The sequence below is a fragment of the Clarias gariepinus genome, chromosome 4 (assembly GCF_024256425.1).
Source record: "Clarias gariepinus isolate MV-2021 ecotype Netherlands chromosome 4, CGAR_prim_01v2, whole genome shotgun sequence".
Classification (NCBI taxonomy): Eukaryota; Metazoa; Chordata; class Actinopteri; order Siluriformes; family Clariidae; genus Clarias; species Clarias gariepinus.
The window spans coordinates 32,469,806-32,495,153 of record NC_071103.1 but is presented as its reverse complement, the minus strand read 5'-3'; the positions used below and the strand labels follow the sequence as shown (position 1 = coordinate 32,495,153).

The 25,348-nt window shown below is 37.1% G+C and overlaps 1 protein-coding gene across 2 annotated transcripts in view; it reads right to left on the bottom strand.

Moving 5' to 3' along the window:
- LOC128520078 (piezo-type mechanosensitive ion channel component 2) overlaps positions 1–25,348 on the bottom strand; it is a 126,559-nt gene that overhangs the window by 74,192 nt on the left and 27,019 nt on the right. For both annotated transcript variants that reach the window (XM_053494101.1, XM_053494102.1), the window contains exon 3: positions 17,310–17,435. In XM_053494101.1, coding sequence (XP_053350076.1) covers positions 17,310–17,435 — 126 coding nt within the window. The remainder of the gene's footprint in view (positions 1–17,309; positions 17,436–25,348) is intronic.

Genomic DNA, 25,348 nt, shown 5'->3' with positions numbered 1-25,348 from the left:
CCGAATTTTTCTGCCCTGACAAAATAACAAAATAACTTTTTTATTTAAACCTCATGTACTGTATAATGATGAGCCAAGGGAATCAGGAAAATGTACAAATCATTTCCCTGCATTACGCAAAAGAAAATAACAATGGAGATTAAAGTTACTGGAATTGGGTTAAAGACTCTCCAACAAATTATTAAAAAATACTGTAAAAAAACAATACAGTAACTTCGTAGCAGAAATGTGGTTGAACAAAAATGGCTATGATCTGAGGCCACTTAAATGCTTGGTGAAGTTATATCATTAAACATTTTTTTTTTTTTAAAGCTTTCAACTTGCTAGAAAGCATAAATATTGGATTTCGGAGCAATAGAAAATGATCATGATGTTCAGGTCAACCGTATTCCCGAGACATGTGTGCATCAGGGTAGAAGGGAAGTGTTATGATCTGATGCTTTAGTTGCATTGTTGCTTCCCTGATGTAGTTCTGGGAGCCTGATGAATCCAGTACATTTTAATAATCAAACCTTTAAGTATATTAATTGACCTGTTGCATTTTTTAAGTTTTAAAAATTTCAAGTTTATATATAATCAGTTTTTAAAATCATATATTCTAAAAATAGGCCCTAAGACCCCATTACAATAGTGTTTTCTTAGTATGGCGAGACATGTTGGAATTCATTTCTGTGGTATTCTTTTAAACACCACAAATGCAGAGATTAGGTTTAGATGTGTGAGTGTATTCATTTTCAGTAACCGCTTTATGCTGGCCAGAGTTACACAGAACTAAGGCCCATCCTGGAAACACTGCACACATAGCGTGAATACACACTCGATGCCAGACCATCGCAGTGCACCGTGCACACACACACACGCACACATGCACACGCACACACACACACACACACACACACACACACACACACACACACACACACACACACACACACACACAGGAGACCTGAAAACCCAGTAAACCCACATGGACACAGGAAAGATCTTTAGGTTCAGAGAATTTTTAAAGACTGATATTTACATAAAGGAAGTTATCCATCTTTAGAGGAATAGGAAATATATTTTCACCTGAAGTAGAATAAACTGTATGAATATGCTTTTTGCTTTTTTAAGGCTTCCTCTTCAAATGACAGTACTGTACGCCATAGTTCGAACGATCAGCTTTCCAGGCATCCTGATCTCCACCTGCACTTTTACTAAGTTCGTTCTACACGGTTCTTGCAGATCATCCTTCTATGACAGTGGGTCTCACTTCCCTTTCTGATGCTTATATGGGCACTGAGGTAAGGGCCTTGCCCAAGGAACCCTGATCCTCCTTTTAGCATCCCAACGACTCAATCGCTCGAGCCAACATGATCATGCAGCAAGTTTGCTATTATTAAAAAAAACAAAAACAAAAAATACATTTTTATTATTATATCACCTTAATTACTTTTTTTTTCTATTACTTAAACTTGTATGCCATTATTTTGCAATTAATAATTTATTTAAATATGTTTTTGTAGACTTAATAATAAATGTACCAATATTGTCTGATTAGGTATTTAATATTGGTCTCAATCCTAATTTCTATTTTTTCTTTAGTATAATATTTGCAGCCCAAAATAAAGCTTTTCACATGATTTTATGCTTACAGTAAACTGTCAGACAGAGTTGCTGAAGTCAAACAGTCCCACACTCAAGCTTCTATCACTCCACAAGTGAAGAACTGCAGATAACAGAGACATACAGTACCTCTGGTATGAGCAAACTCTGAATACTGATGTTTATAATTTTGGGTTTCAATTCTCCTTATGTTCTTGTAACTTAACTCTGAGTGGTTATTAGTAATAAGATTAAATAAGTTGTGTTAAAATCTTCAAGATATTTCCCTAGTACATGCACACTTTCATAAACGTGTCATCAGCTCATCAGAAAAAGTGCCAAGCAGACATGTTAAAAGAAAAAGAAGGCAGTATTGTTCTGAAATGTTGCGTTACACCGTCAGGTGTTAAAAACCTGTATATATAAAATCTCACCACGCTGGTATGGGACTGAAAATCACAAACGTCTTCACCTGCACCACATGTGTCTGTGTGTGTGTGTGTGAGTGTGTGTGTGTGTGTGTGTGTGTGTGTGTGTGTGTGTGTGTGTGTGTGTGCCAAAAGCAACACATCATGTGTTTCTATTGCCCTGGATGATGATAGAATGATGACATTATCCACTAAAACACTAAGACACCTGTGACGGTTTACACAGGGCACCTGACATGAGGTTCTTTATGATTTTTAAACGTACTCATCATTTATCAACTGTATATGTTTTATTAACAGCAATAATAATGTATAAAGTGTATATGTGCGCTCTGTGGTTAATTGAGGATTTACTTTTGGTATTTTCAGATACCAGACAATATGGACAGCACCAGTCAAAAGTTTGGACACAAAATATTTACATTTTATTTGTCACATGCACAGTCATACACAGATATAGTTAGATACAGTATGCAGTGAAATGCTTATACAGTATGACCACTCGTGACCTTAAAATCAAGATTATTAATAAGAAATAAATTCTGTAATAGAATAAGAATAAAATATAGAAAAACTTAACAAAGAAGAACAAATATACTTAAAATAGGAGAACAAAATGTAATGTAAATGTAATAATGACTGTACAAATATGGAAAATATAAAAAGAAATGTGCAATGTGCAAAATTTGTAAAATGAAATTAAATAGAAATGTCCAGAAATGTCCAGGGTGAGTGCAAATGTGCTTGAATGTTCAAATGTATAATGTCCATAAATGGATCATAAATCTCAATATCAAAGGAGATCATTGTATATTTTGGATGCTTTTATATTTGAGGCGAAAGAAAGACAATGGGATTAGAAGGTGTGTCCAAAAATTTTGACTGGTAGTGTACAGATGCATAGCACATGATGTTCTCTCTCTCTCTCTCTCTCTCTCTGAGTGTCTTTTTTTCATTGCATATATTTTTTTCATAAAGTTACATAGTGCAGATCCTCAGAGCAGCATTAAAACTGGGAGCGGAGCTGAAACCAGATCCATGAAGTACCTTGATTTTGGACTTGTTTCCTCTTTATTAATGCAGAGACTTGAGTCAAGATTTACTTAGTGACAGGCTAAAACACCAGCTCGATATCCAGCCAATGTTTTTCTATCGGCGCTGGTTGCACTTTTTGGTCAGTTTCCGGGAAACTTCAAAGTTTTGTTTTCTTTCCAGAAACTCAACTCCAATCTGGATCTGTGTGTTTAAGGCTCCAGACCCCCTCTTTCCCTGCAACTATCTCTCCTTTCCTTTCACCTAGTTTTTCTTTAGGTATAGTATGCTTGTGTTCTTGCTCTGCTCCAAAAAAAAAAAAAAAACTGTACTAAAAGACTAATTTAAAACTATAATAAATAAAAAAATGCTCAGACGCATAAATGCTTCCTGTTCACACAGTAGGCAGTCTTGGACAATTATGTATACAGTTACATAAAAAAAGATCCAATATCACACAGATGCGGTTCTCTCTAGAAGCAGATTTAACTCAAGGTTTCTTCCGTATGCCATCTCAGGCAGTTTTACCTTACCATTATCACTATATCATTATATGGCCTACTCATTATAGAAATAAAATAGATTAAATGGAATACTTAGATTAAATGAAGCATCCACCATCTACTGTAGGTCTATGAATACAGTACAGTATATTAGGAACTCAAAAGGATAGGCATACTGAACTAGTATTCATACTACACATTGCATGTGAGAAAGTAACTGATTTAAGCAACATTCCACACCACTTGTGACTTGTTATTTTCAGACTGAGTGCAACAGGATGTTCAAGTAAACCACTATCCTAAACCACTAGTGCAGCATAAACAGTGCATTTGCATTTTAGTTACTTGTTTTTTTTTATCCCATAAGTATCATTACTTGGAGCACTAATATGTGCACAGTCACATAACTGTTGAGGTAAAGTTCAGAACAAATTTAGGGTTTTTCCAACATTTACAAATTTGATGCTGACCCATAATCATAGTAAATAAAAGGCTCTTCTTCAGGAGGTTTGGAGTTCAGTTGCAAAAATAAAAAAAGGAATAAAAACATTGTACAAATTCTTAAGTTATTAGAAACTGGATTGTATTGGCTTGTAGGTGGTTTGAGCCGATCCATAATGGATTACAGAGTCCAAAAATATGCTTAATAAGCTCTCATGAAAACATTCATACACTGGGTGGAGCAAAAATGCAGATTGGCTAAACATGGGCATCCAGGGCGCTGTCACCCGGCGAGAAATAACAGACGCTCTTGACGAAATTTGAAAAATTTTGTGTTTTGAGTTGTCGTATGCACTTAATAGAAAAACATTATAATCTCCTTGACACTATTTGACAGTTTGGCATGAGCGAGGTTTGTAGCAGAGACATGTTTTTTTTTTTTTTATCGTAATCCATTTTGTACAGTACATTATGCGTAGCCAATCTGTAGGTGATTTAAGGCATGTGACATCGCACATCGGAATTTATATTGCGTACAATTGTGTGTGCTCTGGGAAAAAATTCAGGAATGTGACTCTAGGGAGATTCACTCTATTAAGGATGAATGAGGTTGAAGACTTAAATTAGTGTGAAATAGACCTGAGAAAACTTGTCAGTGTGAAATGGCACAAGCTCCTAAAGAACTGTATGAGTAAGAACACTTGTGAACTGATTTAATAAAAACTTGTACCGGGATCTGCACCATGGCAATAATACAGTATATTAGTCCAATTTTGACCGTTTGCCTTAAAGAATAGACTATTTGGGAGACAAAGCAAGTGGAGCACCAGTTATGTGATTTATTAGTCCTGGAACAAGTGTACAAGTCAAACACATTTAAAAGATTATTAATGTTTAAACATTTAAATATTTTAAAACATGGAAAGATAGTCCTAAACCCAATCCCGTAAGAGATGACTTAAACACTTGATGAAGATGCATCGTAAAACCCGGCAGTAGAAATCACATTTCCACACGCACAGTGTGACGACAACTCACAGGATTGGCAATAAACAGCTGTGTGGCCATAAGAAAACTATTAGCCAGGCTAATCAGAAACATGGCTTCAGTTTGTTAGGGAGCATAAAGTTCAGACCTTGGAGTAATGGAAAAGGTCATGTGGTCTGATGAATCCAGACTGACCCCATTCCAGAGCGATGGGGACGTCAGGGTTAGAAGAGAAGCGCATGAAGTGATGCACCCATCATGCATAGTGGCCCTGTACAAGCCCCTGGAGACAGTGTGATGAAATGATCAGGTTATCATATTGTGTATATGGATTTTTCCTGATGGAACGGGCATATTCCAGGAGTCGGACTGTGAGTATGGGGAATCATTTTCATACATGAATTGGTCACCACATTCTAATTAAAGCTAAGAAGAAATTTTTTAAATGTGTGAGACTTTGAATTTTTTTATTTTTTGAGAGTGCATAAGGAAGAAACATTTTCTGAGTTGGTTGCATTATATCATCCAGGATCTATTCCTATTAACATTTGTCCTTTAATACAATTCTTATGCATACTGGATTAAGGGTTTATTTAAAGCATATGATTATACAAACACATGATTAAAAAAAATATGCATGCATGTCTAATCCTGCATACAGTAGATCTAACTAATTAATCATTTCCGTCTTTTTTCTGTGTAAGAAGTGGTGTTTTCTCAGGTGTGTGTGTGTGTGTGTGTGTGTGTGTGTGTGTGGAGAGCAGCTGGAGGATCAGCTTAAGACCTTGGTGCTCACTTTAAAGACAATAAAGTTCAGGAAAGCACAAAACACAGGATGGGGTATACGTCTAAATAAAGCCTGCTCAATTCAGAGTGTGTTGATTTAATAACAATGTCCTATGCAAAAAATAAATCAATAAAACAAGTCTCTTGGGCGCATAAATAGGCTTCTTGTTTTGTGTGTTTTTATTTTAAAAAGAATAAGAAAAGTGTTAAAACGGCCCCACTGACATGTACAGTACAGCTACAATGGGAAATAAATAAACTGGGCAGTCCCTGCCTTTCCCTGAAATTGTACGCTTTTGTTGCTCAAATCCCAAGCAGTTCAGAAATTATTTTTATAAAGGCACCTGCGGCAAAGTCGCACTAAAACCAATCCCTTGCAGAAAGCGAGCGGTTTCTTATTGTTGTTACAGCCACTGCCAAGGCAGAGTGCATGCCAAAGTGTGGCAAGGAGCAGAGTTAAAAAAAAAAAGTGTTACTGAACCCAGACTTTTCATAGAGAGAAAATAGAAAGAGGAAAATACGACACTAAACAAGTAAAGGCAAGAAAACACAATGCTTATATATCACAATTCCGAACTTAAACTAAAGATAAAAACCACAATTTCAGAAATGTAAAGAATTAAAATAAAACTTTTCAGTCTACATGCCATACTGTATAACTCCATTTGGGACAATGTTCATTTCACATATATATGTGTTTATAGGAAACCTGAATTTAGACACGGACATTAGAAAGTTCTTCATATTATGCATCAATCCTGCTTTTACTTATTGTTAATCACAAGATCTTGCAACAACAAAAAAAAAAAAAACTCATCAAGACACACCACTGAAGTCTCTGTGAATGAAATTCTATCCAAGACCACTCCACCCTTGCAAGATGCACGAATACAGTCCTACATCATTACCCAGCCTCACCACGTGGGTAATTATTTAAATCTGGCCTTTGTTAGAAGGCTTAAAAAAAAAAAAAAAAAAAAAGAAAACCCTGGGTTGTAGTGCATGTGTATTTTTAGACTGTGTAGGCTGTTTGTCCTGGGGAAGGAGATTCTTATCGTGCATTTTTTTGTTTAGTTTTTTCTTCATAATCTATTGATGACATGCTGGGTCAGTGTTGTTATTATTACTGGCAGCTTTTCAACTTGGGGATAGTTGAAAAGTCAGGATCCTGGCATCGAGACAAAGCTACTGAAGCTTACACATGTCCCAGAGAGACGAACAATGGCTTATTAATTCACACCAAGAGGTCACGGCAGGGGGTCACGGAGAGGTGGGAGTCGGACGAAAAAGAGGAAAAAAAAGATGCTTTCACATTCCACAATAAGTGTTTCAGATTGGTCGGAGATGTTATGCAAAGCTGCGCTCGCCAGCCACAGGAATGTTTAACATCTGAGGAGTTAAAACCGTAGTAACCGTTTTTCCGCGGTCACGCATCGCTCATATGGACGGAGTCTTACTGATAAGCAAGGCATATAATTACACACAGAACCTATAGGTTGTAACAAATAGTTAACTGAAACACACTGTAAAATCAAGTTAAAAAAAGTCTTATAACTATCCGCTATCTATGAGTCTGTAGTTAACCCTAAGAGGTCTATGCCTATTTTTAATACCTATCATTACTATTAATATAAATATCATCACTTACACAGGGGGCCTTAGGGCATGAGGACACACTCAATCAACCCTATCCATCTTAGGGCACATTACTAATACACATACACACTCATTTACACACTATGTGTAAATTGGGAAAGCCAATTAGCCTAATCTGCATGTCTTGGACTACACTACTGCTATTAAAGTATACATGCGCTGGTGTGTTTTTTTGTGTATTTGTCACGTTTTAACCACGTTTTTGCTTCCAACATTCATTTTCTAGTTTCGGTGGTTAGGCGGAGTGAAGCGCTTTCAGGAACATTGAGGATCTTTTCAATGAGAAGTCTTTCTTCATTTATTTTTACTGTTAGCACACACACAAACACAACTGAGTGCTCTTCCAACCATAGCTGGCACAATCTTTCTACAATCTCTAGCTCTGCCAATGCAATCACAGCTCCACGATTCCCCGTCCAATCCAGAGCTCTCTGAGTCTATATGGGTTTCTTCGGTTTCCTCCTAAAAACATGCCTGGAGGTGAAATGTTGACTCAAAACGATTGCTCCTGGGTGTGAAGAAGTGTGCAAATGTGTGCGCATTATGTACTGCGATGAACTGGTGTTCAATCCAAGCTGGCCTCATGCCCAGGGTTTCTAGGATTGGGTCTGGGTCGACCGACATCCTGACCGGCATAAAAGAAAGAAAGAATGAATGAGTATACCATAGAAAGCACTTTTAATAATAAACGTCGCCTCAAAGCAGAATTAGTTTTGGCTTTAGATCTGGATCACAGGGTTGACAGTGGAGAAAAAAGAAAACTCTTTGATCTGTGAGAAGGATCTTGACTACTTGACTTGACTTGAGGAAACCTCTTGAGGAACAAGACATCTCGGAAAGAGCACATTGGATTTTGATATGTACTGTATAGTGTTCTGTATTCTCACAGAAGTCTTATTCTCTCTTTCTCACACACACACACACACACACACACACACACACACACACACACACACACACACACACACACACACACACACACACACAAATGGTTTTCATTCCAACCAAATGGTAGCCAAGTCTTATAGTCAGTTTAAGACCAAGATCAACTCATAAAAAAGTAGAATCAGGCTCCAGCTTCGCTGGACCGAAAACTTGCACCGGCACTTTGCAGATAAGAGCTTTCTTAGTTCTAACTGTTTAGCGACTGAGTCCGTAATGTTTCTAAAAGCCTCTGCTTTCACATTCTCAATCTGCTTTTTCACTTGCATTTATTGTATATTGACAAATTAACTGTTAACCTTATTATTAATAAATTAACATTTTCCCAATCAAAATTGCACATTTTAACCAACAAACATGAATTTGTGTAAGTTTTTACAATGTTTATTAATCTTATAAACCTTAATAATATACTTGGTTAAAAAAAAAAAAACCTCTTTACTACTCCCTTTAACTAGTCCAACATTGCACACTTTATGAGAATAAAGAGAAGATCTGGGAGTGGTTTGTGCTGTTTGGTTCGTTGACCGATTAAGAATGCTCTCATGCAGGAACTCACCTCGTGCCACAACACTCCCTTTGAGCACAGGGACTCATTTTTCAAATCCGTTCATCTCTAAACTTCCCCCAGCTCTCGTCTACAGAAAGAGTGCTTGTTTTCCTCGTACCTCGCCCCGACTCGGCTCAAAGGGACGCACTGCTGAAGCACACGGCCTCTTTTTTCTTCTTTTCTTTTGACGACTAGCTGAAATTTATTCACTGCCAACAGCTACTGGGTGGGAGATGTCATTTTTGGAGTGAGTTTGGCATCTAGCATTGTACAGAGATTTAAAGGGATGTTAAAAGCGGTCAGGGGTTGGGAGACTACGCTGGTGAGAAGGAGGATTCACATAAATGTGTGGAGTGCTATTCATGTATTAGTTGGTTAGTAAGAGATATAAACTTTTAACACTAGTCGGGTTCATAGGTTTGGGCGAAATGGTAATGAACAGATGAGGAGAAATAAAATTGTACATGCACACCATGAATCAACATTCTGCAGGGGTTGGTCATGGTACAGTAGAAGCACTTAATATATGCATTCAAGTTCACTTTCAGGCAAGGAGATTGGGCTCCGGTGTGTATGTACGAACAAAACTGAGAGAGAAAACTATTTTTTGCTGCTTTTCTTTCTTTTTTCCATTTTTGTATCTTCCTAGGCTTAAACATGCTACTAAGATTTCTTCCCTAATGTGACCTCACATAAAAAGAGCACCTCCCCAAGCATGTTGCTCAGCTCTAATGTTGGCACAGCTGAACAGAAGCTCATTTTCATAAACACTGAAACGGTGCATTTGGAAGAGGAATGAAACAGAAAGAGTTTGTGATGTGAAAATAGCATTATCTTAGGGGTATAACAGCTGGAGCATTAACACACACACACACACACACACACACACTGTGGGAGCTCTGAGACCTGTGTTAACTTGTATTCAATTCAATTTCAGGGGACAGGAGGTTGTCAACTGGTGGCTCGTGGTCTGAATGAGAACTTAGTGAGATCAAACCGAGCACTCCAGGAAAAATACTGTAGCAGCTGATCAACATATGAAAAACCTGGCTGAAGCAACGATCTTTTTAAACATGAAGCACTGGGGTTTATCAAGTAAATCCTATATATACTCAGCAAAAGAAACGTCCCTTTTTCAGGATTGTGTATTTTAACAATAATGTTGAAAAAATCCAAATAACTTTACAGATCTTCATTGTAAAGGGTTTAAACAATGTTTTCCATGCATGTGTAATTAACCATAATCAATTAATTACCATGCACCTGTGGAATGGTCGTTAAGACCTTAACAGCTTACAGAAAGTAGGCATTTAAGGTAACAGTTCTAAAAACGCAGGACACTAAAGAGACTTGTCTACCGACTGTGAAAAACACCCAAAGAAAGATGCCCAGGGTCCCTGCTCATCTGCGTGAAGGTGCATTAGGCATGCTGCAGGAAGGCATGAGGACTGCTGATGTGGCTAGGGCAATAAATCGCCATGTCCGCACTGTGAGACACCTAAGACGGCGCTACAGGGAGACAGGAAGGACGGCTGATCATCCTCGCAGTGGAAGACCACGTGTAACAACACCTGCACAGGATCGGTACATCCGAATATCACACCTGCGTGACAGGTACAGGATGGCCACAACAACTGCCCGAGTCACACCAGGAACACACAATCCCTCTATCAGTGCTCAGACTGTCCGCAATAGGCAGTCCATGAGGAGGAGATGCACTGCAGTACTTCAAGCAGCTGGTGGTCACACCAGATACTGACTGGTACTTTAGATTTTTTTTATTCAGGGACACATTGTGAAACATTTTTAGTTTATGTCTTATGGTGTTGACTCTTTTAGTGTTCATACAAATATTTACACATTAAGTTTACTGAAAGAAAAACAGTTGAAAGTCAGACGACGTTTCTTTTTTTGCTGAGTGTATATACTGTAGCAGCCAATTGCATGTGTTTATTAATATTAAATTAGCCTTAAGGCTGCTCACATAAACAGGGAATAATTTTAACAAACTTTTCTATCTTATAATTGTATTTGTTCTCACCGGCCTTATTATGACATAAAATGACAACATGGATTGTTTATAAAAAAATTCAATATAAAAAACACCAGAAGAAATTGATTATTCGAAGTCGACTGCATATAGAAGTTGAGTTTATTCTCTAAATGTAATTTAAAACAAATGTCATCTCTTCCCCTCGGTAATATACTGTAATTTGCTTATGAGAAACAAAACATCAATACTTTAAACTGTCTTTTCATAGCCATGTAGAACATATCAGTAGTGCCTGAGCATTAAAAGGCAGCTGGTCTCGATATTCAGTCCTATTTGTTTTTATTGATTTATTTATTTTTGGTAGTTGAAAACCTCCAGTTTAGACTTTTGCACATACAGTACAGTTCAAAAGAAAACTATATAGCTAAAACTCAGAAAACAGAATGATAGAATTACATTTATCCTATATTAACTCCGGCCATGTGTCTGTCTAATGATGTTTGTCCAAACACCAGCTGTTTCCAGACATCGTTTGAAGCTCAGCTGCTGCTTCCTCTCGACGGCGTACGGATGAGGACAGACCAGGCGCTGAGTTTCTCTATGCTACTGTACCGCTGTAGGATGAGACTACTGTATATAGTATGTGTACATCATTACGTCACGCTGTGTGAATGGCACCAGTACCAGATCCTTTTTAAACAAATTGGCAAATATTGGGGCTATGGCAAATCCTCACGGAGATCAGTCACTCATCCCACTTGGGGCCAGTACACAGTACCAACAACAAGGGAAATGCTCATTGCATGTTGATCATTTTTAGAGGCCTGTTTGTCTTTCTGACTTAACATGCGAATAATTTATACAGATAACGTCTTATTTTACTCGACCAAAGCAATAGTAAAAAGTTTTATCAAAATTTGAATATAATCCAGCATGCAGCATAAATTGAATTTAATAGGACATTGATTTAGTACATTGATTTTGTTCTAGTTATATTAATAAATCTATGTCCTATTATATTCAGCTTTTTGCAATGTTTTGCTATTTTTGTTTTTTTTTATTAAATTGTGGAGAGTGAGGTTTTTTTTTTTTTCTCCCTAGAGTTTTTTTATGTTTCATAACCACTCTGGTTAAAGCCCAGCGTACGGATGAGGTGACAATTATGCAGCCACAAAATGTATTTTAAAAGTTTCCTATATTTATGTTTTCTTATAAATCACATGCACACCTGTAAAAATTGAGCAAGGTTTCTCTCCGGTTACTAAATAAAGGTACTGGGTGAAATCAGTGAAGAGCTATGACATGGATAACAGCATCGGACAGCAGTGAAAGAGGGCGTGGGGTCGTCATGAGAAACAAAGAGAAAGGAAAGAGAAAGTCTGTGATATAAATATATAATATGATATTTTTTTTTTCTTATTCAGTATTTAGGTGTGTGTGTGTGTGTGTGTGTGTCTGTGTGTGTGTGTGTGTGTGTGTGTCTAAGGGTGCATGCGCATACATGCTTTATTCCAATTGCAAGTTTTCACTGCTTTTGCTTTGTTATTACTACACATAGCTGATAAAGTAAATCTGCTGGGTTCACTAGGAGTCCATGAACTTATGTCCTGGGTCACTGAGTTCATCTGCCAGTTTGCCAAAAACAATTTATTACATTTTTTATTTAAACTTCTTTGTATTATTTAGAACTCTCACAATCTGTCACTGAGAGCAGAATGTGGATAATTTGGGAGTTTATTTATCCTAGATGACGTGGTGAGTGGTCCGATCTGGTTTATAGTCGAATGTTGTTGTTTATTAAAGATAGCATCAGTGGATTTTAGGTCAGAATACTCCATTTTTTGTGGTTGCATTGGAAAACTTAGATACAACAAAATTACTTGTAATTTTTTGTTTTTCTGTTTTGAAACTTTTTATTTCTTAAACATTGCTTTTTTAAACAAAGGAAAATAAGTAAAAAAAAAAACAAAAAACCTATACTAGCTCTTTTAACATACTGTATTCTTAGTATTTTTCATTGTAATGTGATTAGTTGCTGAAAGATTCATATAAAACATAGATTCTACCTATTCTCCTGTCATCGCTCTATCTTATAAAACCGAGCTAGAACAGATATCTGGTGCTCCAGATGTTTCTCTTCCTGTAGCCAGGTGTGCAGGAAATGACACATTTTGTACAGGAATATATGACTGTTGTGCATAAAAACGGAAATCCTTCCTGGAAATCACACTGCAGCTGAATTTCTTTTTATTAGCTGGTTCATCAATCTTTAAAAGAATGTTAGTTTCAAAAAACAATCTGCAGTAATTTTGTTCACATTTTCAATTACATTAACTAAAACATTTTTCCTAATTTCCCAATCACAGCACCAAAACGTATGTACCGTACTTACAGCCACCCCGTACAGTAGGTGAGATAGGGGTACATATTAGTAGTTAACAGATTATGGGCCAAACTTCGCTGAGTGATGATGGTAGAATAGTTATAAAGGTCCTGACTAAAACAACATGCATGAGGAATTACGAAGGAGTTTTTATTTTCTGCACTGGAAAAGTACTCGAACTAGTTACTTTTATCAGAAAGTAATGTAACTGATTACTTTTTGATGACAGTAATTTTGTACAGTAATTAGTTTCTTTAAAAAGTAATGTCCCCGAACAATACAATACAATAAAAAATATCTATTTCTCAACATATCAATGTTGGACTACTGAAGAATATGAACATGTACAGCACTCAATACTTGGTCAGGGCTCCCTTGCACAAATTACTGTAGCAATGCGGAGTGGCATGGACGTGATCAGTCTGTAGCCCTGCTGAGGTGTTATGGAAGCCCAGGTTGCCCTGATAACGTTCTTCAGATCTTCTGCATTGTTGGTCTGATGTCTAACATCCTGCTTTTTACAATACCCCAGAGATTCTCTATGTGGTTTAGATCGGCAGGTTTGCTGGCCAATCAAGCACAGGTATAACATGGTACTTAAACCAGGTAATAGTAGTTTTGGCAGTGTGGGCAACTTGGATTATGTGCCTCTCCTCTCTTCCTCGAGACTTTGGAAGCTTAGTTTCCAAATGAAATGCAAAATTAACTTTCATCTGAAAAGAGGACTTTGGGCCACTTAGCAATAGTCCAGTCCTTTTTGTTCTTAGCCCAGGTAAGACGCCTCTGAAATTGTCTCTGGTTCAAAAGTGTCTTTGATACAAGGAATACGAAAGCTGTAGACCATGTCCTGGATACGTCTGTGCATGGTGGCTCTTGAAGCACTGACTCCAGCTGCACCAGACTGAACCAGACTGAGAGACCATTTAAAGGCTCAGAAAAACCTTTACAGGTGTTTTGAGTTAATTAGTTGATGAAAGTTTGACACTATGAGTCTCCAGTGTTGAACTTTTTTACAATATTTATTTTTTCTGAAATTCTTTCAGAATTTTGGGTTTTCATAAGCTGTAAGCCATAATCATCAAAATTAAAAGAAATAAACACTTGGAATATATCAGTCTGTGTGTAATGAATCTATATATGAGTTTCACTTTTTGAATTTAATTACTGAACTAAATCAATGCTTTCGATGATATTCTAATTTATTGATATGCACCTGTATATTGGAACGCGTACCTAAAATTATTCATGTTAAACCTTACGTGAAATAAGTCCTAATTACAAAGAGAGGAATATTTACAGAGGTAAAGGGTTTAAAAAAAGGCCTTAGATATAACTATAAATCTTTTTCAAAGGGAAAAATTAAACATAATAATAATAATAATATTAATAATAATAGTCATTTAAAATATTCCAATGATAACCTTCATAATTGAGCATCAGAAAATAAATACAGCCATTATCAATAAAAATAGATATTAGATGTCATGCATTCTCTATATAAAACATGCTCAGATCACTGGCCCTATCTCTCCGCTCTATAGGCTCGGCTCACAGCGGGGTGTGTGCCACACAAGGCGACTCAGCACATCTGCCCCGAGTGAGTACATGTTCTAGCAATGCAGTTAATCTTCATTTAGCTGCCAATGGTCCTGACCTCTCACCCCGCCACGACAGCTTTATGTGTCTGTGTGATTTGTCACCATGCACGAATGTGTGTTTCCACGTCACTCTCTAAGATCACACGCACCAACACCGACCTACCAGTTATTATTCTGAATTATGTCTATCTAAAACAAACCACTTTCCTTATATGTAATGTTATAATATGTCCACTGCAATTGCAATTATGAACAGATGAGTTATGAACGGGTGGTCTAAGTTCAGACCGCATGGCCTGATAATATTCATAAACGTACGGCGCATATACAGATATTAACTTTGTAAGTTTAAATCTCTGGAGCTCCACTGGAGTGAATATAAAGTGTTTCATATACCAGCTGCGGTCTTTAGCACTCCTTTAGCACATACTTGGCGTCAGTTAGTCCGAGGCTGAACAGACAGAAAAGTCATTAAAAATCCAATTTCTCACCTTGATCATTTTAACAGTCTGAATTAAATCATTCAATTTTCCGGTACATTAGAGACGGTATACACCAGGACCTGGGAAAACTTCCACGGCTCGTGCTGACGAACCATTTTTAAATGATTCATAAAAATTAGAACAAGCAAATTACCTTAAATGCTAACCACATTTCTATGCCTTTTTGTCTTTGTCATATTTTATACAAATGTTTTAAATCGAGACCTTGATTTTTAAATAAACACAGACAGAATAAATTAAGTATCGTGACCTAATTGGGTTTTTTTATTTTTTAGAATTTGAAAAGAAAATAGTTATTATTTTATTATATTCAGGCCAAGATGCCTGAGTCCAACATATGCTTCAGTGGATAATCTCCTGTGAATACTGTACTGTAAGATTTGGACCAGAGTGCTTCTGTTGTAATCATCAAGACTGTCCTGTGTTCATCCCAGGAGTCACAGTCCGGTCACACTGAACCATCAATTCAACACAATTAGCAATAATGCATTGACCTTTTTGGAACTGTATGCTGTAATGATGTAATATGCCACTATCTGATCTCACCCTTTCAAAGGAAGATGTCACCTCTGGCCTGCTCATTATGCATTTAAATCCACATCTGGATTTCTGTAAATCTGTTTTGTGACGATGTCTATAGTTAAAAATGTTATATAACTAAAACTGAATTGAAATGATTTTAGGGAAAAAGGCCTGCAAGAGAAGCATACAATAGCAGAGCAAAACCCATGGCCTGAATGTTCAATTTACTCACGAACCAAATGTTTGTGTTACGTCACTGAAAAACTTTTCACTATGAAAAACAAAATAAATGATTTTGTGAATTTGTGTTTCTGATGAAAGCTCATTATTTCGGATGAGTTCTCTAGCACATAAAATTGTAGCCCTGCACAGAAATGACGTATTGGCAAGAAACAATATCTTAAATATAGCCAATCTAGTACAGTATGTATATAAACTATCTAGTATTTCCTATTAGTTCACATTACCAGTGACTCAAAGTGACTAATCTGATTTTTACTTTTTACCCTAATGTGACAGTAAGGAATGCCTGAACACAAAAATCTTATGTTTCCCAAATTGGATCCAACTCACTTTTGTACTGTATCTGGTCCTAGATCAGATAGTGTATGTACAGTATCAGATACATGGTCATACGACTTAAATGAGAACAATCAGAGTTTCGGGTTGGATTTCATAGCACTGCTAGCAATCGCTAAAACCGCTAAAGTGAGGCGTCTGGCTTTCTTCCTTCTTCTGGACCTCAACAAATACAGTCGACTAACTGCTTGCCATCCTCCAGAGCAAAACCCCAAGTATATTTTTGCTAAAATAGCATCCATTGTTCGAAAAGAATGAGCGGTCGCAAAAATATAACGTTTTGACCCAGCTAGCGCAAGCAAAGACGTATCCATGTGCGTGTACTGTACGGGTCGTTTCAGAGGACAGGCGCGTCCAAATTAGGGTCAGAAAAAAGTCACTTGCAATTGAGAAATGTGAAAATGCAAGCAGACATTCTGTTACTATTTTCACGCTTGAAATAGTTTTGTCCTGTTTTTTTTTTTATATATCAATTTTAAGCATTTATTTCCAGAAAGAACGCAAAAGAATATAAAACCAAACTGATTTTACACTACAACTTGCCCATATTTGAGAATTTTGTAGCTGTCAAGACATTACTTTGTAGAGTGTGGACACTCGCCCTCATACGTAACTCTACATTCTGCCTCTGAAAACACTTCTGTTGGATTCAAACACTTTTCTGTTCATTAAGTGCTGATTCCCCATCTTGTGCACAGATGTTGTGGCTTATAGCTGCCTAGAGATCGTGTATACTGCAACGTGCCAGTTATGAGCGGTGCTGCTTGGATAATTGCCCAGTCAGTCCTGAGGTTTCTGATAAACATCTAGGTTGGTACTTACAGTTGAAGTTGGGCTCGATGTTGTCTCCTGCGAGCAGGCTGTTGATGACGATCTGATAAATGATGTGCAGCAGCAAGAAGGTCAAACTGGTGAAGCACAAAGATTTCAGCAAGCGTCCTGTGTGGCCTGGAGGAGAGACACAGGTGTGTTTAGGAAACACGGGAAACTGATGCATATTGTGTTCACAGACATTAGATGTAACTTTAGTGTGTGTGTGTGTGTGTGTTTTTTATATATATATTAAGGTATCTCATATTAATTCCTAAAGAAAGAAAATGATCAAAGAGGAATAAAGACTTTGGAGACACTCTCTTATATGTGAGGAAAATCCAGGTATCCTGGTGAAAGTACACTTACTAACCTCTGTGTCTACACGTCATGTGAAAGAGCCGCCATAATCCGCAACTGTTAGCAGTAATACACTCTGCTCTACATCTTTCTCTCTCTCTCTTTTTTACCCCCCCCGCCTCTGTCTCTCCCTGTCTCTCAGTAGTAACATACCACTGATGTTTTTGGCAGCCTGAAGACCGTTCGTCATGCAAAGACCGCTGAGCGCAGTGTGAGTTCAGAGCTGTGCCATTTTCAGAAAACTTCAACTGAAACGGCATGCGCAAGAGTTTAAAAAAAAAAAAGTTGGACTTGATTCATCCTCTGGTACATAAACACTCTCATGACGTGATAGGACACACGGATGGAAACAGCTGGGGGTGGATGTTGATGACTCGTTATCATGGGTACTGTAAAAGTCAGTGATCGTGACCCAGTGGTACTCTGGGTATAGCTGAGAAACACAGCCTCAAACTCAACCATATATATTTAGAGCAAACCGCAGTAAAAAAAAAATTACACTACATTATAGTAGCATATTTGCATTTGCATACCTGTAATTAAAGCAACTTATATTCAGAATTATATAATAGATCAGTTTTCAGACTGAAAAAACCTTATTGTAGTCCCCTGGGTTTTGCATGAAAAAAGAAATGCATATATTCTCCAGCACGCTCAGTAAAACCTAACAGCTGTTTTACTTACAGTACTGTGCAAAAGTCTTGGGAGCTTAGAAAAAAAAACTCTTTTGAAAACATTCATACAGTAGATAAAAGAAACTTCTATAAAGAAAACTAAAGAGTAAAAAAATAAAGACGGTCAATATTAATTTTAAACAAATCACTCGTGTTAGATACAGATACTGTTTGTGCTGTTTTATAAGTAAAACAGCTGTTAAGTTTGACTGAGCACGTCAACCTACTGTACTGTAGAGTTATTCCAGAGTTCTCCTCTTAACTTTGTCGGACCTGCTCCTTTCTATTTTCATGCAAAACCCAGGAGTCTACATTAGGGTTTTGTTTCCATCAGAGGATATACAGTATCTGAAATAATGTTTAATAATAAAGAATTACTTCCTGTAGCCATTATATGAGGTTTAAATAAGATCTGACATGTTTAAGTGACTCTCAAATTCCATTACAGGCCCCCAAAAAGCAAAAGCATTAAATTCAGAGCTCTTGAATAACATTAAAATAAAAATGAATTTAAAATTTGTAAAATATAGAATAATTCTTAATGAAATCATTCGATAAAATTCTTTTTTAAATTGACATTTCAACTCTGACCTGAATGATGAGACCTACAGTAATACTGCTTACTGTAATCTATCTGTAGCTGCGGTATTGGTCAAAGCAGGACAGCTAGAGATTAGGATTTGTCCACACTTACACAGTTAAAGACCTGATGTCTAAATAACAACTTTTTACACTTCTTTATTTACAGGAAAAAGAAACTTATGATTTAAGTGACACAATGATTTATTCCCAATTTTCACTTTCACTGAGGTTGAGGTTCTGGGAATGGCTCTGTGATGCACAACAGGGTCCATAGATCCCAATGGTGAGACCCAACTAACTGTCACAATCACGATGAACTCCTTTCCATCACATCACTATGGCCGTAGTGATTTAAGCACACAGTAACACTTGCTGTAGTGAGATTTCAAGTGATTTTTTTTTTTTAAACCTGCTGTTTGCTGTAGCCCTGCTATACAAGTCTCTTGGGGGTTTCTGTAGCCCCTCGCCAGCTATGATTACCTATGATTGAGTCCAGGAGATCACAAATGACCACAAATATGCCTACAGAAATATACCGTGTGCCTACAGCAGACCTACGAGTCATAAAAATTCATTAAAAAAAATCACAGCCCATGCTTAAAATTTTTTTTTAAATATCTATGAATTACCCTGACGCACCTTGGAATGCCACGGCCGTGAACTACCCACTGTACTCATCACGATTTGTGATTTTGTAGCCATTTACTGGGCATCAGAACTGTTTCTACTTCTACGAATTACATTTTTTTTATTCTCTAAGTATTTTGTTAATATGAATTCATTCTATTTTAATGCACTGCAGTAATTCAAGTTTTATCTCTCTCCCATTAAAATGAGTGAAATATTGTGCCAAATACATTACCGCTATGATTATTATGCTTCTCTTTGCATTCCTAATTATTACAAGAAAGATATTATATATCTACTATACATTTAAACCAGCCTTGTACTTCAGCTCTTACCTGTAATTACTGTGGAAGCCTTAAAATGATTTTGTACACAACGCCAAGCCACGTCTGCCAAGGTGTCATTCGATTTACAATGCTTTACTGTTGTGAAAGCTTTTACAAGGCCCAGTCAAGCCACAGAATTTTATTGTTCATTTTTTTATGGTTTGCTTTGGCTTTGATTTTGATTAAAATGTGTTTTATTCATAAAAGCAAATAAAAAAGGGAAATAAGTTGTTTCAAAGCCATGCACTGACTTCGACAAATTTAAGACGGAATAGGTGTTGTGACTGATTTTAAGACAGTTTTGATAAACACCTAAACATGGCCTGGGTGACAGCAGATCTGGAGTATATCCCGGGAATAGAGGGCATGAGGCAGGAATACTGTATATTATGGAATTATGGATGAGAATATATTATGGATTTCCACTGCAGACACCTATATATATATATATATATACAGTATATATATATATATATATATATATATATATATATATATATATATATATATTCATTCCCAGCTCAGAGCAACCTTTTTGCAGTCCAAATCATGTTCACCTAAAAAGATTTAATGGATTAGGGCAATGCTTTAACAACTGTGCAAATCATTTTTCGTTAATTTTATGTAAAAATACAAAAAACAGTCCAATGCACTGAAGATTTTATAACACATAAATGCCTTTAAATATAAAACACAGTTATAGACGCCATTTAGAGAGCCTTGGGCAAGTGATGTATGAGCTATTTGTCCAAAACCAGAAAAAAAACTTAAAAAGTTCACACCATTTATTGCTAACAGAGATTCTGAACTCTTTTGTGTCATTACTACTAATGCACTGTACGGTATGCAATGTTTTTTCATGTGCTTATAATTTGTACTGTTACGGGAGAGTTATATTTGTATGGCAGACTATGGAGGATATGGAAATTTACCAGGTACATACGCAACATTTTTAGGCAAATGAATTACATCAATAAATCTAGCGGAAACAAAAAACCTAGTCAGTTTAATAGCTGCTTGTGTGCCCATGTGTTGATGGAGTGTGGAACCATGCAGAGCTTTAAGAGATACAACAGTAAAATGTCCTTAAAAACACCACTAGGGATAAACTCCTGGGCTGCTGGAGGCTGATCCTGGCACAGGAAGCTCAAATACGGACCAGATGTGTTTGTGATGTCGGCACGCAAGAACAAAGAGGGTTGTGTTAGTGCATGCCTATCGGCTCTCCGTTTGGGCAACAGGCTCTGATTTCATTTCCCCCTGATGGGTCGCTTCATCCATTCTGTGATGATTGAATGGCTTTCTGTGTTGTGCCCCAATACTACCTCGGGAAGACTTTTTAAATCTGTCCGTGTGGATCTTAAGGACGGTAGTAAAGCAGGATTAAACCAATGGAATATGTGTTCTATGAAGTTCTGTAATGCATGCCAAAGAGGTCGTGCTGAATGCTAAAATTTCATCAGTCTAATAGTATTTAAACACCATTCCCTGATGATCTTTCTTGCCAAAATTAGGAGTGTGTTTAGGTCATTTAGAAAGCCCCCTCCCCCCACCACCACTGAGGACTTGGCTTATGTGAATCATGCATGTTCTGCAACTTGGCTTCTGTTTGCGAACATAATTTCAGATGTTCTTGGTGGAAAAAAAAAAGAAGAAGAAAAAAAAGAAGCTTTTACAAAGACACATTACTGATGTCTCGAGGAAGTCCACTGTCATGTGGTAATCCTATCAGGTGCTCTATAAGCTTTTACCATTATTGGCATACTTGGCATCATTAATCTGAAATTCAGTACTGTCTGTGTAACACAGTAGAGAGCCAAACAAAATCAGATGAACTGTAACATATTGCTCCACCGGGAAATGCTTTCAAGTGGTGAATTAAATAATTGATTCGAATCAATTCATTGCTGGACAGCAACTATTTCTACTGGGGCCAAAAGTAAAGAAGTCCAGCACTGATGTATATGAATACATTCAACTTTTCGGTCCTGCGTGCACCAATTTGTAGATTTATTTTATCCAAAGTGACTTCCAAGTAAAGTGGAAAGCCAAAAGTAAGCTTCTTTCTCAAAGGCCTTGTTGTGGTTCTTTGGCAGTCCTGAAATTTCAGCTCACATGGGTTTGTACATGCTTATTAAGAAAATTAAATCCATAACCCTGGATGTTTTTCAGTCTCTCCACTCTACAAAAAATAAAAAATAAATAAAAATCGAGAAATCTTTCCCCAAGACTTTTTTTCAATGTGATACACAAATAATGAAGTACTGCCTCATTGCAATTTACACTGCAACAGTACCGTGGACATTGAAATCTATTAAAGTCAAGATCTGTACACATTTTACATTCTATCAAGTGTGTGGAATCTAAAAAATTTAACTTTAAAAATAAAGCACAATTAAGTCATTGTAAAATCACTGACATTTTCTATTTAATAAATATTTTATATTACACAAGAGGTAGTGCTGTTGTGCTGAATATCATCTCAACTGTGAAGATTTCACAGTCATGCAGATACTGTATTCGGTACAACAGCACAACCCTGAGTGTAATAATACATTTATACAACAGTTCCACAAACACGTTTGTTATCAACTGAATATAAGTTGTTATTTGATAAATATTTTTATTAACAGTTATTTTGCTCCTCCAGCACATATTGTGTCATTCAGTGACTGATGAAGAAACTAACCGTGATGGGGTACTTACCGTAACAGGGGTGGAAGTGTTTTTTAATTCTTATGAGTATTATGTAGCCAAAAGGATGAGGGGAAAAAAAAAAAAACATGTACAAGGTGGACACTCATGTAAATCTCCTAAGTTCATCTTTATATCTCTAATTATTCCACTTTAAAGTATCCTCAGGTAACTAACTGTTCTGGGGTTGCATCTTAAAATAGCGTAAAATGAAAAGCTACAGTAGTGTAGTGTACAATCCAATCCCTTGTTCCAAACAACAAGTAGTTCCCTTGTTCATGGGTTAACCATTATTAGAACACGTAAGGCGGAGTAATACATGTAGCTCAATGTCCCAGTGCTGTTATACTCTATATCAGCACTCCTGGATTACTTCTTGTCTGATCAAACTAACTGTTTTATAATTTGATTTGTAACATATAACAAAATGATATAACAACTGCAAAGAGTTTAGTAACTTAGTTACTATAATAAGCGCAGTAAAGAAGACAGAAAGAAAGAAAGAAAGAAAGAAAGAAAGAAAGAAAGAAAGAAAGAAAGGTCATGAGGTATTTACCTTATAAAATGTAACAGAATGTCTACGCCATTTCCTGAAGTGGAAAGGCAGCGTGAGTTAGCCTCATTAAGTGAACTAAACAAATGTGGTAACATTTCCTTTTTAAAACATACTAAATGTATTATGCTGTTAAATCTTTAAGATCTGCCAGATTCCCCAATTCAGCTTATCTGTTTCTATTTAAGAAAATTTAGCACCATCCCTTTTCTTTTGAAAAGAGAGAAGAAATATGTCTATATTTTAAATGCAAAAAATATGAGATTTCGGAGATCTGGATTATACAAAACAACAAAGTTTATAAAGTTCATTTTAATGATAAATAACAAAGAAATAAGAAACAAATACATTTAGTTGCAGTTCTGTTGTGCTTTTAATTTAATCTTGCACCTTATTACTATTTTTTAAATCTGCGTAACCGATCTGGACTTAACACCGTAACATACGAAGCCAGTAAAAGACATGAGCCGGCTCAAAAACGTCTTGATTACATTTTATGACGTGACTCACAGCTGAGATATGTGCTTTTCTTGAAGCTTGTGTGTGAGTGTGTGTGAGAGAATGTGTAGGAGAGAGGGAGAGGGAAAGGGAGACGAAGCGGGAGGCTAACTCTGAGTCACAGACACAGTAACAAAGAGCCAATGCTTTCCCGAGTCCAGATCCGAATATCTCCAAAGTATTTTTTCACCGTGCTGTAGGCTCATCGTCGGATGCTTAGGATTCCTTCTCGAATCCCTTTATTGTTTCATCTTCAAGATTTAAACGTTAACATTTTCATAAAGCCGAATATGAAAACGAATCAAAGATCGTCCAAGAACGTTGACGTTGTTAGTTGGGGTCAACCCCGAACAAAAAGAATAAGTCGGACAGAAATCAGTGGGACGGAACCGAAAAACGAGCCCGTTGCCCCGTTGAGCCTTGTGAGTCACCGTCTTCCTGAGGAAGCGCTGTGAAGCTGGCTCACAGAGATCCACAAGGGTCGAGGTCCCTTTCCTACGACCTCTCCATTCTGCTCTGTTTCCTCAGGAAGCCATCATGTCTCCTGCGTTCCCTCAAGTGGACAGATTGCATCTGTTTTGAGGCGAGAGCAGAGGATGGCCTTGTGGCCTCGAGCTGCTGTTTTCTTCCCTCAAGCTCTGGAGAGAACCAGTGTTCAAGTGTGTGTTTATAGACCGAGGTCTGAGTCAGAGTCTAAATGTCAAGTCCAATCACTGAAACATTAAATGAAGGTCAATGTTTTTTAGATAGCTGTATTTAGGGCTTGATTTTCAATATGCGGTTAAATTTACCTAAGTTTCGCCAAAGCATTGCGATGACGTGAATTCTTATGTAAATCTTTTATATATACTGTAAAATGATAATTTAATACATACTTATATAATATACATTTTTAAAAATCTACACTGAAGTAGGATCTTGTTAGGCTTCAACTGGACTATCTCTTGTCATTTTCACTCAATTGTACAGTGCACATATCATCACCTTGTAAAACTTTAGCCTCGGGGAAGGTGAAGGAGTTTTGGCGTTATAATTAATAGCCAACATCTGGTGCTGGTGACGTAAGGGCCGGCCAAGGTGCACCAACAGAGACTGTCTCTGCCGTTTCCTGCTCTAGCGAAGGGCCTTAACCAAACAAACACCCGTACTGAGGCGCCACAAGCCGAACAAAGCCACGGGCTCTTATGGTCTATGGCTCAGCATAAATCTACTGCTCCACACCTTCCAGGGGGGAAACGCGTCTAGCAAATCGCTGTTTAAGTGACTAATGGACTATGTTGGTATATTAGATGTAGGAGTTGTAAACATATGATGTAAGGTTGTGATATGATATCAGGTTATGTTTAGTATTCGGATAATCTTAAACTTAGATATAATAAACATAGATAACATTGAGGAAGCAGATGTTCGAAGAAATCTGGGCTTCATCAATTTGATTTGGCTAGCGATTCAGGAAAACATGCCTATGAGAAGTACAGAATTAGAGCAGAATTTGGTGACAACACTATACGTAATCAAAAATCCAGATTGCAGTGCAGATCTATAACGTGGTTGCTCCGAGCTACGGAAAAGACCCAGCTATATGACGGCGCAGATGGTGGTAATATCAAGAGAGTTTAAAAAGCTTTGGAAGCTGATCCATTTAAGCCCTGTGTATAGATAAGCAGGTGAAAGAGCAAGACAGACTAAAGGACTAAAGTGCTTCTGCATTGCTCTTGTCATGTAAAAATTAAGCAA